This window comes from Medicago truncatula, chromosome 3 (assembly GCF_003473485.1).
Source record: "Medicago truncatula cultivar Jemalong A17 chromosome 3, MtrunA17r5.0-ANR, whole genome shotgun sequence".
NCBI classification, from domain to species: Eukaryota; Viridiplantae; Streptophyta; class Magnoliopsida; order Fabales; family Fabaceae; genus Medicago; species Medicago truncatula.
In genome coordinates, this window is record NC_053044.1 from 1,019,155 (window position 1) to 1,031,561 (window position 12,407).

At 31.1% G+C, this 12,407-nt stretch overlaps 1 protein-coding gene across 1 annotated transcript; it reads right to left on the reverse strand.

Annotated features, from left to right (window-relative positions):
- Window positions 1-4,238: 4,238 nt before the first annotated feature.
- Window positions 4,239-6,726, reverse strand: LOC11422367 (cytochrome P450 85A). The gene is made up of 8 exons (XM_024777756.2): window positions 6,418-6,726; window positions 6,020-6,172; window positions 5,445-5,690; window positions 5,078-5,164; window positions 4,918-4,996; window positions 4,725-4,831; window positions 4,497-4,621; window positions 4,239-4,326 (listed from the first exon to the last, which is right to left on the reverse strand). Exons 1-8 carry the CDS (start codon window positions 6,685-6,687, stop codon window positions 4,239-4,241), a joined length of 1,155 nt encoding a protein of 384 aa, XP_024633524.1. The 5' UTR covers window positions 6,688-6,726.
- Between the last annotated feature and the right edge of the window lie 5,681 nt (window positions 6,727-12,407).

A 12,407-nucleotide genomic window follows, 5' to 3' on the forward strand; every position in this document is an offset into this window, starting at 1 on the left:
AATATATATGTGGTGCTATGTCACCTAAACAAGAGATTTGATTGCAGTTTATATATTAATTTATGCTTACTATAATTGTTTTGTACTGATTATTGGTTACTTCCTGGATAATTGTTAATGAATGGTCATTTGAATCTGCAGTTTGAGAAATTATTGTTATTTTCATTTATTTTCTTGATATAAGGGTGTTTGTGATTTTTATCCTCTTTATAGACCAATTGAATATATATTGAAAGCAGAATTTTCTATTATATAGACATTAAACCAATTAAAAAGGGTGGTAATAGTTTGAATGAATAGGGTTATGTTGGTTATTACAACTGAAATTGTTTTAGTGACAAAAGAAATTTAGGATTTGAACATGTTGGATAATTTAAACTTCCAGTTGTATCTTTGTAGTTCTATTTTGTGCAACTTTAGAGCAATGCTGTCCCTTTTCTAAAAACAACACAATTTCTACATGTGTCTGTGTATTATGCCACAAATGGTGTTGGACTAAAAAAAGAAATGATTTAAGCAGTGCTTATGTGCTGAAATTACTAATTAGAGGTGAAAGATTAGTGAGTCGTTTGCAACATCAACATTTGATGCATTCTCAAGCAGCTGCTTCAGCACCACAGCTCCCCTTTTTAAAAGATGTATGTGTTGTGTTTGTTAAATTTCTGTGGCTGAAGCAACAGCAGAAAAACTAAATGCTTGATGCTTATAAGATGCATGTTATTATTGTTAAATTTCCTGCAAAAGTGTGGCTTTTGGTGTTAATTTCTTTTCAGAAATAACTCTAGAATATGTTGTGTGGTAGCACGTGAATTCATGGGTGGATTGGTGCCTTTTGCGATTTTGGAATGGTGACTGGTAAATCAATATGGATCTCATTAACATCTCTTAATTGATGAGAATTAAGTTATGCAAACACAAAATCTTGATTATTTTATTCGACACAATCTGTGTTCCTTCCCATGTCATCATTTTATTCAGTGTTATCAAGTAGTTGCTATAGCGTAGAGGAATTTCAACCTATCATTATTGCTCCACAATGCCTTAGTTAGTACAAAGTGTTGTAGTAGTGGCCATAGCCGCGCTATAGCGTTGTAGACTAGCGTAATTTGAATAAATAAGCATACCATAATTTGAACAAACTACTAATTTCCTTGATTTGTGATTGACAAAATCAATTTCATTTGATAAGAATGATTACTCGAGAATGTCTTGTTAACATTCACTATTTTACTTCAGTCTTGCTTATAGTGAACCTACAACAGGTCCAATTCTTCCCTAGACCCTTATATAGTTTGAAGGGACTACATTGCTTTCCCATTTTGAAATAATATTGATTGTCATACTCAGTTGGATAATGCCTTTAATGCTCTTGAATGAATTCCTGTACTATTTGCAATGACAGCTGATTATCATGACTGCTAGTGCATAGATTGATTATTTTGCAGGATATAGTTTGTGTTCCTTTCCATGTCATCTTTTTATGTTAAAGTTGTTGTATAATTGAATTTGTGCTTGTATGTTCATTTAGGGAAAGTAAATCATTTAACGAGAAATGCAAGCTAGCAAGCCTTCTCTTTTAACATTTTCTTTGTTTTTAGATAAAATTTGAAAGATCCCACAAAATAGTCTGGAATTCTGGTTATTTGAATATAAGGTTAATTTTATTCAGTGTTGTCAAATAGTCGTTTGTAGTGTAGCAGAATTTATTCAGTGATTAAGTGAGTTGCAGAATTCAAATTCAGAGGGAGAAGGTTTACCTCACAAATATTCCACACATAAGGTTTTACCTCACTCACAAACTATTTAAATTTTATTCTTTGTTTTTTATGTGAACCTCTCCACAGCGTACTGCCCGTGTGTCCTTTCCATCATTCCATGTGTCATTTTTGTAATAAAGGGTAATAATTAAAATTTAGATGCATTTTCTTACCTACTTTTTGTAACACCCAAGGCCGGCGAGGGCGGGGAGTGGTTGCCAGGGCACAAGGTACGACAATGAGCGGCTCCTGACAACTTCTAGAAACTTGAAATGGCCAAGCCAAGTATTAATGTCGAATCGTGATTCAAAATCCGTTAGTTTGCTAGACATGAGAGTTAGGAAGCAAGTGTTAAGAGTCAAGTATAAAAGTCAGTGGTGTTCACTTTGTGAAGTTGAATCTGTAAGTCATAACCAACCTTGTGTTTCTATATAGTGATGAGAGGAAAAGAGGGAACAATATTGTTTGAGAATATTCTCATGGTGAAATTTGACAGCTAGTAAGATATTGCTGAGGGCATTTTCAGACAAATTTTGCAGATACACCACATTTTCAATGGAACTTTTTTCATATAATATATTGATTCTTTACTCTTTCTCGTCCTTAGTTTTTTGCGATTAGAGAAATTCTGCCAGAGAATCTTCACTCTTTCTTGTCCTTGGTTTTTGTCATTTAAAATATGTTGTGAAGTTGATCTTCAAGATTTGTATCCCAGTAGGATTTTCTACTGCTGTCCAAAACCATGAGATTTCTATTTTCTGCAAAGTACCACCAGAATCAGGAAGTGGATTTTCTCTTACTGTCAATACCACGAGTGAAAAATAAAAGTTCTTTATTTTCTCCCAGTGAAATGAGAGTTTTCCCCGTCCTCTTAACAATTTATTTATGGTTGTGGCATCTCTAATTCATTGCTTAAAATACAATGCAAATAATATCTGAATCAGAAACATACAAGACAATTATCATCCAATTTCCATCAAAAGCACTTCCAAGGAATTATATAATTTTAGAAACATACAAGACATTTTAGTGGTTGGATGGTGGCACTTAAAGCCCTACTAAGCCATATTTCTTTTGCCATTGGATGCATATCTAACAAACCTTAAACCAAATCCTTCTTGTATGACTTTCTCTGAAGCCTCCAGCTCAAACAGTTTGCTCTAGAGAACCGTAGCAACCGGAGCAAAAGCGAGAATTAGGTTGAAGTATTCTTCTCCTGATTAAGTTGTATGTGGGCTGGTGGCACTTAAGTCATGCCATCTTGCATGACTTTATCTGAAGCCTCCAGCTCAAACAGTTTCTCCTCAATGATACGCTAATTAGTATAAAGTCCTGTCAAATATTTTATAACATTCAGCATAGAGTTTATATATCATTGCAACAGATGATTATATATCATATCAGTGACCTGGCCTGGCTGCTAGTGCATAGAAAGTTAGTATTGTGAAAGTGAAAGAGATGTGTATGAGAAACCGAGGCGGAGAGAATGTGTAAAATAATATTAAAAAACCATTTTGTCCACAAATAAAATTGGGACGGGACGGGTAACCCGAGGGTTAATCCGAACCCGATCACTGTTTCAGTTATGTTCATCTCCTATTCCATATTTTATGTCCTTGTCCCAGCCCCCATTACGTTCGAGTTGGGACAGATTGTAAGACATGGTCAGGCTTTGTACACCCCTAGTTAGCATCATCCATAAATAAAAAAGTAGGGAAATGTTAACTTGTGTCCTTAGGGCACATGTTAAGAATTCCACTAATAAAAATTAGGTATTGGAAACTGTATTAATTTATTGTTTAAAATGTTTAATATTAATTTTTTTCATTAAATTCTTACCATTAATGAAATGAAATTAATGCTTAACATGTGCCCTAAAAGCACAAGTTAACATGACCTATAAAGTATTTTCCATGGAGTTTAATTTAATACTATTTTTTTTAATCTTACTCAATGCACAAGAAATTCTTGATGTATTTTCTTATACATTTTTGAATTATCTAAAATTAAATAATATTAATTAATCTCAAATGCAAATACAATTAAAAATATGTTTTTAATCCTTAGAAATATATCATTTTCTACTTTTAGTCCCTCTAGTTTTTATTTTATTTAAGTCCTTGCAAATGTATTGTCTTTCGCTTTTAGACGTCCTTGATATTTTTTTCTAGTCTTATAAAAATTTATTATAGTGAAATTGATCTTTGTAATATTCATTTTAGTTCATTGTATTTTGAAATCTAGTATGGTTTCCTAGACCCATTCTCAATTATTAATGGAGTAAAAAAATATCTCAATTATTAATATCATTATCATTATTTGTTTTTTTTGTTTTTTCAAGAAGGTAAACTTCTTTCCCAACTTATGTTTCTTTTGGGAGCAAGGAGAAAAACTATTTTTATTCTAATATTTGTCAAAACAATATCAAACATAATTCCCCTACAACCTGCTACATCTTATTACTGTAATGTCACTCCCTAGTTAGAAAGATGAAAATCTCATGTGCAATCCATTTGGTGCCTGAACCCTAGGAAATTTCATTAGTTTATTTCCTCCTACTTCTTCCCACCTGCAATCCACATTAAATACATAATAAGATGTCAAAATTAATCACCATAAATTTAATACAATTTTCAGAATAAACAATTCTTTTTAAAAATAGTGTAAATAACATTATTCTTTTAAAATTTTCAACACATTAAGATGTAGATTTTGAATAGTAAATTATTCACAACTCACCTATATCTAGTTACAAGGTGGTGCAAGAAAGTTGAAATTTCAGTGATTCCCAACTCTTTTCCTGGACAAAGTCTAGTGCCACTTCCAAATATCAAGATGTAATTTTGTGATTCCAAACTCTTATCCTGAAAATTTAATTTGAAGGATATCAATATGCTGATTTAATGATATATAATTTTTTTTTTTTTTAAGAAATTACAGAATGAAATATAGATTTGTTGTACTAACCATCCATCTCCATGGATTGAATGTCAATGGATCAGGATACAAAAAAGGGTCATAATTTATCTCTCTTGTATACACATATATTCTCCACCCTTTAGGAATCAAATAGCCTGAAAATAACAAAGTAAAAAAAAAAAAAAAAAATTATCTTGAGCCAATAAATATAAATAAATCAGGGTGGTCTAATAACACATACCATTTAGTTCCATATCTTGAGTGGTTTTCCTTAGAACTCCATTAACTATTGTGGCCAATCTAGTTGTCTCAAAAATAACCTAAAAAATGTACATAAAAAACTTATTAGCTATTAGATGAATGAAACTTAATTAATTCATTGAAAAGGTTATCAATCTTACCGCACGAGTAAACTTCATTGATTTGAGATCATTGGAATCAATTGGTTCATTTGGTTTTTTCCTCTCTCTTATGGCCAAATGCTCTTTCTGCAACATATAAATCACATAGTTAGGATGGAAAACATAACAAAATATTCTAACCTAAGTTTTAAATACTGGTCACGTCGCGATTCTAGACGTTACAAATATTGCTAAGAATCACAGACAAACACAATTGATACAGCTTCAATCGTGCATTGCAGTAATAGAGACATAAAAAATCATGATGTCACGTATCAAATCGCAGCCGCAGACCTTTATTTAAAACGGTTATATTATACTTAAGAAAAAAATTATGCTTAAGGAAATAATGGAGTTTTGTACTCACTCTTAGTTCTTCAAGAGCTTTGGGATGGTCATGGAGGTACTTCACAGCCATCATTGATGTGGTTGAAACAGTTTCATAACCAGAATACATAAGTGTAATCACTTGATCAATGATTTCTTCATCACTTAGTTTGTACTTATTTTCTTCTCTTTCCATCAAATAACCAAGCATGTCTTTGTGAGTTTCATTGGATGCTCTTCTTTCCTTTAATAGTTGACTCAAAATGCTGACTATATTCTTTCTTGCCTGCAACACATAGTCAAATAGTCCTATATTAAAATCTACTTTATAGTAGTTGACAAAGAATAGAAAAATAATTAAAAGAAAAAATTGAAACGTCTTCGAATCAATTAACATGGTTTTAAATTGCAGTCTGCAACTACAAGCATTTGCAATGTCAAACATTTTGAGGTGTGCTTCACAACCACAATTTCGACTTCATCAACCATATTTTCTCGTATTTTTCCACAATATAAAGGTTTGTAACATAATTTTAACCTTAATTTAAAACCATTGTCTAAATTTTCTTGTAAAATAATAAGCAATAAAATGTGGGAAAAAAAAAGTGATCAAACCTGAAATCCACGGTGGTAATTTGTGCCAGGAAGGTTAATAGGTAGAGAAATTGTTCCTAAAACAAGGTTAAAATACTCTGTCTTGAAAGAATCAGCTATTGTTGAGCTTGATTTTATACTTGCAATTTGCTTCAAAGATAAGAGGAAGACCATCTGTTGTTTGAAAATTCATGTTAGGAAGTCAAATTATTAATAAATTTTATCATATAGTTAATGAAATTTGAATAATGTTTTAAAAACCGAACCAGACATCTAACCAGCCAGATATCCAGACGAAAAAAATCGACCAGATAACCAGAGGAAGAAACCACAGTTAAATCATAGATAATGTCAGTTTATGGTTCAACGTCTGATTTGGTTTTCAAACATTAAATTTGAATTAATATAATGTTACAAACCTCTTTAGTTTTTTCTTGAATGTCGATGATTTTGTCATCCCAATTGCTTAATTGAGCACTCATAAACTCATCAAGTTTAGGCAAAATCTGATCTCTAATCATGGTAGGGCTAATGATGGAAAGAAGTGCTCCTCTCATGTACTTGTGAGTGGAGCCATGAACAGCTGCAATATTACATTTTCCTAAGATATCTAACATAGATTGAGGGTATCCAGGAACAAGACCTTTTGATTCATTCAACAATATGTATCTATTAAGCTCTGGATCCATTGAAACAATTGTAGGACTGCCAAGTATGTGTGATTTGAAAAAACTTCCAAACCTGCCATTTACAAATTTGACTAATTTAAGAAACATTTTTTTTTTTTTTTGGTCTAATAGTCCAATGGAATGAAATAAACTAAACCAACTGCTATTCATAATTAGGATGGATTTGACCAAATCACATTATCACAATGATTTTCTTGAAACTCTAAAATATAACTATTATAAAATTATACTGACACAATGACTTTGTCTAATTCATCGTAAATTCAAACATACACTAAAAACTAGATATAATCTATAAACAAGGTACCAAAATGTTATCAAAAACACTTTTTTTTGTTCTTTCAACTTTGCAAGTGAACAATGATTTCATGAGACATATAAAAACTAGATATGAAAGAAACTCATATTAAAAAGATGTAAGAATTATAACAATATGATGAAGTTTTTACCTTAATCTTTGGTTTTTCATGAAACTTGGACCTTGTTTAAGAAACTCAGTTGTTTCTCCAAAAACTGGCCACCCCATTGTTCCAGGTGGCAAACCTTTCTTCCTATACCTTACTTCATTCCATCTCAAGAGAGCAGAGCAAAAACAGAGAATCAAGAATACACCAACAATTGCCATGAAAAAAGCCATTGGTGCTCTCACTCCAAACTCAACTCAAAAAGAAAAATGGTTCACTTGTTTAAGCTTAGTTACCTAAAGAGTGTATATAAGCACACATATATAGACCCTTGAATTGAAATATATTTTGAACGAAATATAACCATAGAGACAAAATAAGAAAATTCACACTATTCAAGGTACCCTATTAAATTAGTCAAAAAAAAAATGTACCCTATTAAAAGCCTTGCTGATAAAAAAAAAGTTAAAAAGAATAAAAAATTAAATTGAGTCAAGAAAGTAAAAGAAGGAATAAAAAATTAAATTGAGTCAAGAAAGTTAAAGAAGGGAAGATATTTGACTCAATTTTGAAAAGTATTATGATCAATTCTATTATTATTTCTCTATTAATATTAATATAATTTAGTAAAACATGTCATCAATCTATATCCTCTAAAAAAATGTCATCAATCTATCTATATCTATATATACTTCTAACTTTGACCTTTATTATTTTGACTAAATTTTGAAAAATGTTATAAATTATATTAGGCTAAAATATGCTTTTGATCCCTGCAAATATAGCGAATTTAAGTTTTAGTCCCTGGTAAAAATATTTTTTGAAATCAATCCTTGCAAAATTTTTTGTTTTTTAAAAAGGTCCTTAGGTCCACTTTCTTGCTTATGTGTCTTATTTTTGCATAGGTGTCACTTGCTGACTGTTTAATTGTGCACATGCGGCAGCCACGTGTAACTGATTTCATTTTAATTATTTAAAATCAATGTTTAAAAAACAAAAAACCTATTTTCGAAATAAAAATAAAAAATTGAAAAAAAACAAAATTAATAAAAAAAACTGGAAAAAAAAGTTTATTTTTTTAAATAAAAAAAGTATGGAACTTTTTTTTACAAGAAAAAGAAAATATGGAACTAAATTTTCAAAATTAAAACGAAAAAAAATAGAAAATAGTTTTCGAAAATTAGAAAAACAAATTCAAAAAAAAAAAAAAAGATTTTCAGTTTTTTTTTTCAAACTTAAAAAGGTTTTTCTATTTTTTCCTAGAAATTAATTATTGTAAAATAAAAAAAATAAAAAGTTAGATAACATTTTTCTAAAATTTTAAAAAAATTAGGAAATTTATCTTCAGATTTTGCTTTCAAAACTTCAAAGAGTTTATTTATTTTCAGAATTAAAAAAATCGAAAAAAATGTTTTCCAAAAATTAGAAAGACAAAAAAGAATTTTTCATTTTTTTCGAAATAAAAAATATTTCTTAAAAAAAGGGAAATTAATTTTTGAAAATTACAAAAAATAAATTCAAAATTTAATTTTTTTGAAAAATTTAATTTAATTATTTTTAATATTTTGGAAAAATTAATTTCAGTATTTTTTAAATTTATTTTTATTTTTAGATGTTTTATTTTAATTTCAAAATTATATTTTTATTTTTATAAAGAGTTTATTAAATAATTACCACGTGGCTGCCAAATGTACAAACTTACATTGTCAGCGAATGACATGTAGGCATAAATGTGCCAAATCATCAATAAAGTGGGGCCAATGACTATTTTAAAAAACAAAAAATTTTGCAGGGATGGACTTCAAATTTTTTTTTTTACCAAGGACCAAAACCCAAACTCGTCATATTTGCAGGGACCAAAAGCATATTTCAGCCATTATATTACTATTACTCTTTTTTGGTGTTAGTCAGGATTTGAACTCCGGACCTTGCATATATTATGCATTGTCCATACCAACTGAGCTAAGCTTACGTAGACATATTACTATTACTCTACTAATATTATTGAAATATTATTATTTTGACTAAAAGTTGAAAATTATTAAATAATATAATATTAACCTTTTTTTTTATTTATTGCATCAACCATTGTATGTAAATTTGTAAGGCAATATTTATGTAAAATTAAAATTGCTTAGTGAAATACAAATTATTGTTGACTATGTGTAAGTTTTTTTAGATGGACAGAACGTCAAAGCTATTATAAACACATGCACATAAGTGGAGGTGTCGTGGTTTAAACAACAATCATGACGTGCGACCTAACAATTTTAGTATTTTTCGGTTGAGTTTGAACTAGTGGACTGACTATGCTCAAGTTTAAGTTTGAAATTGTCATGTGTAACATTCCAAATTTTATTTGAAGATGTTATTTAAGTATGTATTTACTTTATAAAAATACATTTATTTAAAATAAAAATAAACTTTATGCATGAGTGTATGATATGCAAGACCCAAAATATCCAAAAAAAAAAAAAAACCATCCTATATTAATGGGAATACATGCCCACACATATATAAAATCGTCATACTTGCCAAAAGTTCTATTAGATATTCATAGAATTATTTAAAGTTACATGAACAATAATTACAGGGAAGTACCTATTTCATGACCTAACCTAGAGAGGATCAACTCCTCATACCTTCTAAATACATATTATAACGTATACCTAAAAAAACACGAGAAAATGATCACCGGTTGATGATTCATTGACTCTTGAATGACTCTGATCACTGTAATCCTTCGAAAATTGCGTTTATGCCTTTTCCATCTTGTTAAAAGGTATTTTTCTACTGACCTAGGGGTTTAGTATTTATAGGCGGTCCTTCTCATAAGATTTAGGAAAAGTAGCTCGCAATGCGAACCTATTTTTTTTTCGTGATGCGATATAGGCAGTAAGCTTATCATTTTGACATGATCACTCTATCTCTCTATGCGAACCTCGTGACCCCGCGATGTGAGATAATGGCGACCTTAACGAATTCCATCACATTATCGCGACACGGTGCTCATAGTCTGCGATGCGAGATAGAAAGTAGCTGACTTTTAGGTGTATTAATTCCTTACTCAGTTTCTTCTCACCAGGACATTTGTAATGACTATGCATCAAGCTTAATCAATGATAAACTCATAAAAAAACATAATATGATTTTAAAGTTGTCTAGTTCGAGTGGATTTCCGTGGCTGCTAGGTTTCTTCCCATCTTATGATTATGCATGACTTTTTGAATGAAATCTAGACCAAAATTAAACTAAAACTTCCTACTACTACTAAAGTGATGATATTTGTTGACTAAAAATCTATATTATTTCTTGTCATCAACTAGCTTGAGGAAAATAGGAAGCGTGTAAAGAGGAGTGCTAAGATACATGCTTCCAGAGTAATAAAAATTTGAAGGTCTTGGAAGACCTTATGGAAGTTTCTCAAAAAGAGGTTGAATGTAAGAATATAAAGTGTCTTTCTGGAACACCTAAGGATCCATTGCCCGAGCCTTTGGACATTGATCTTAATCAAGCTTTTGTGGTTCCTTCTTAAAATGCTTCTGAATCATCTAAATATGAATTAAATACTTAAATGGCATCTCCATGTGATTTTGGAAATTATTGGGTATTTGTATTGGCTACATTATTGCTAAAACAAATATCTATGATTGTGATGTTGGATACTATGTTCCAACATATTTTAGGTATTTCTGTAAGATGTTGGATATGATGTTCCAACATCTCGGCACGGTTCAGTGTGCCTTGTTTTATGCCTGATTGTATGCGCGCTTTATCTTATTAAGGAACACGTCTCAAATCTTGCTGACCAAGCAACGCGCATATCTATTCAGAATCAGTTGTGGTTTTATTCCCAAAGGAGTAACAATATTTTAGGTAATATTTAGATTTGTTTGGAAGTTCCTAAAGATTTTCGTACATATTAGGACTTTCCTTATTTGTTACTGATTCTTGTTATGTACATCAGTTGAACGATCTACTTTGTTATGAAGCCCAACAAGGTTCATGAGCCCATATTGCTTCAGGATATAAGGAAGACTTCAAGACCTAATTTGGTATCCAAGCCGTCATTCTAAAAGAATAGTTTTTTAGGGTTTTAAGTCGTGTTCTTCTCTTCTATCGTTTTTGATGCAAGTCTAGGACTGTTTGTTATTTGTGAGCCTTTCTTGTATCACCTTGATACATGTTAAGGACTGTTTATTGAGTTGTAACTCGTGTCCTACACCAAAGCTTTGAAACAAGGTTGTAATTTGTGTTTGAAGACAACTTCACCATTTTGTGTTTGAATCTGATAATCAAAGGGGTTGTGATTGATTGTAGGATCGTGAGATGAGATCTTAGATCTAGGAGTTCTAGGTTGAAGTCTAGACAGGTAGGTTCTATGTCTTAAGTTGTAAACGTGGTTTACTGAAAACTTTAGTATAAGGACTACACTAGTGGATTTCCTTCCTTGCTTGGTAGCCCCCAAAATAGGTGTGTTTGTCTCTGAACTAGGTCAACAAAACTCTCTGTTCCTTTTTTTTCTTCTTCTTTTTGTCATTTACTTTCTTGCATATTTTATGTTTGATAGTATAATTTTGGAACATTAAACACAACATTTGTTTTCTTTGGTTCTGGTGTTGGAACATCACATAGAATATCTTAAAACTAGTGTGCTAGAATTTCAGAAATGCTTACACTAGTCAGTTTACAATATTGGATGTGTTTAATGTGTACGTGGCCTTTAGGGTGGGAATAGGCTAGATCGAATTAGGCTTTGTAAGGTTCAAGTCTGACCTCTCGAAAATTTTAAGGTCTAAGCCTGACATGTGGTCGTCATAGGCTTACTTTTTAGGCCTGAGTCCGATCTTCTGAAAGCCCGATTCGATCTGTTAGCCTATTTAAAAACTTATTTCATATGAACATCTCTCATCTCCATTCTTGTATCCACTTCTCATTTCTTCAACTTTTTCCGTATTGTTAAATGGTGGTCATGGTGTGGTGAATTTTTGAACAACCACCATAGAAAATTTGTGAAGGAATACCCACCATGGTGGCGGTGCCATAGGCCGCAATAACGGGTAAATATGGCGGATCTTTGACCTTCCGCTATCGACAACATATAACTTTTTTGAATTTGTACACACGTTTGTTTGATGGATACTAAACATATTCCTGGGAATCAAAGGCCGGAATTGGAATAAATAATTCCTTTGTTTGTTACAAGGGAATACTAAATTGTTCCCAGGAAAAACTTGTTACCAGGAAAGTTTTTTTACCCATGGAGCCTGACATCCTATTCCCCTCTAATAAGCATTGGAAACTTGTATTCCCGAC

Excerpts from the sequence above, each read along its gene's own strand:
- LOC11422367 (XM_024777756.2), bottom strand. The coding sequence starts at position 6,687 with ATGGATCCAGAGCTTAATAGATACATATTGTTGAATGAATCAAAAGGT. Across the intron at positions 4,832-4,917 it reads TCAAGATATGGAACTAAATG|GCTATTTGATTCCTAAAGGG; the intron begins GTATGTGTTATT and ends TGTTATTTTCAG. Across the intron at positions 4,327-4,496 it reads CACCTTGTAACTAGATATAG|GTGGGAAGAAGTAGGAGGAA; the intron begins GTGAGTTGTGAA and ends TGTGGATTGCAG.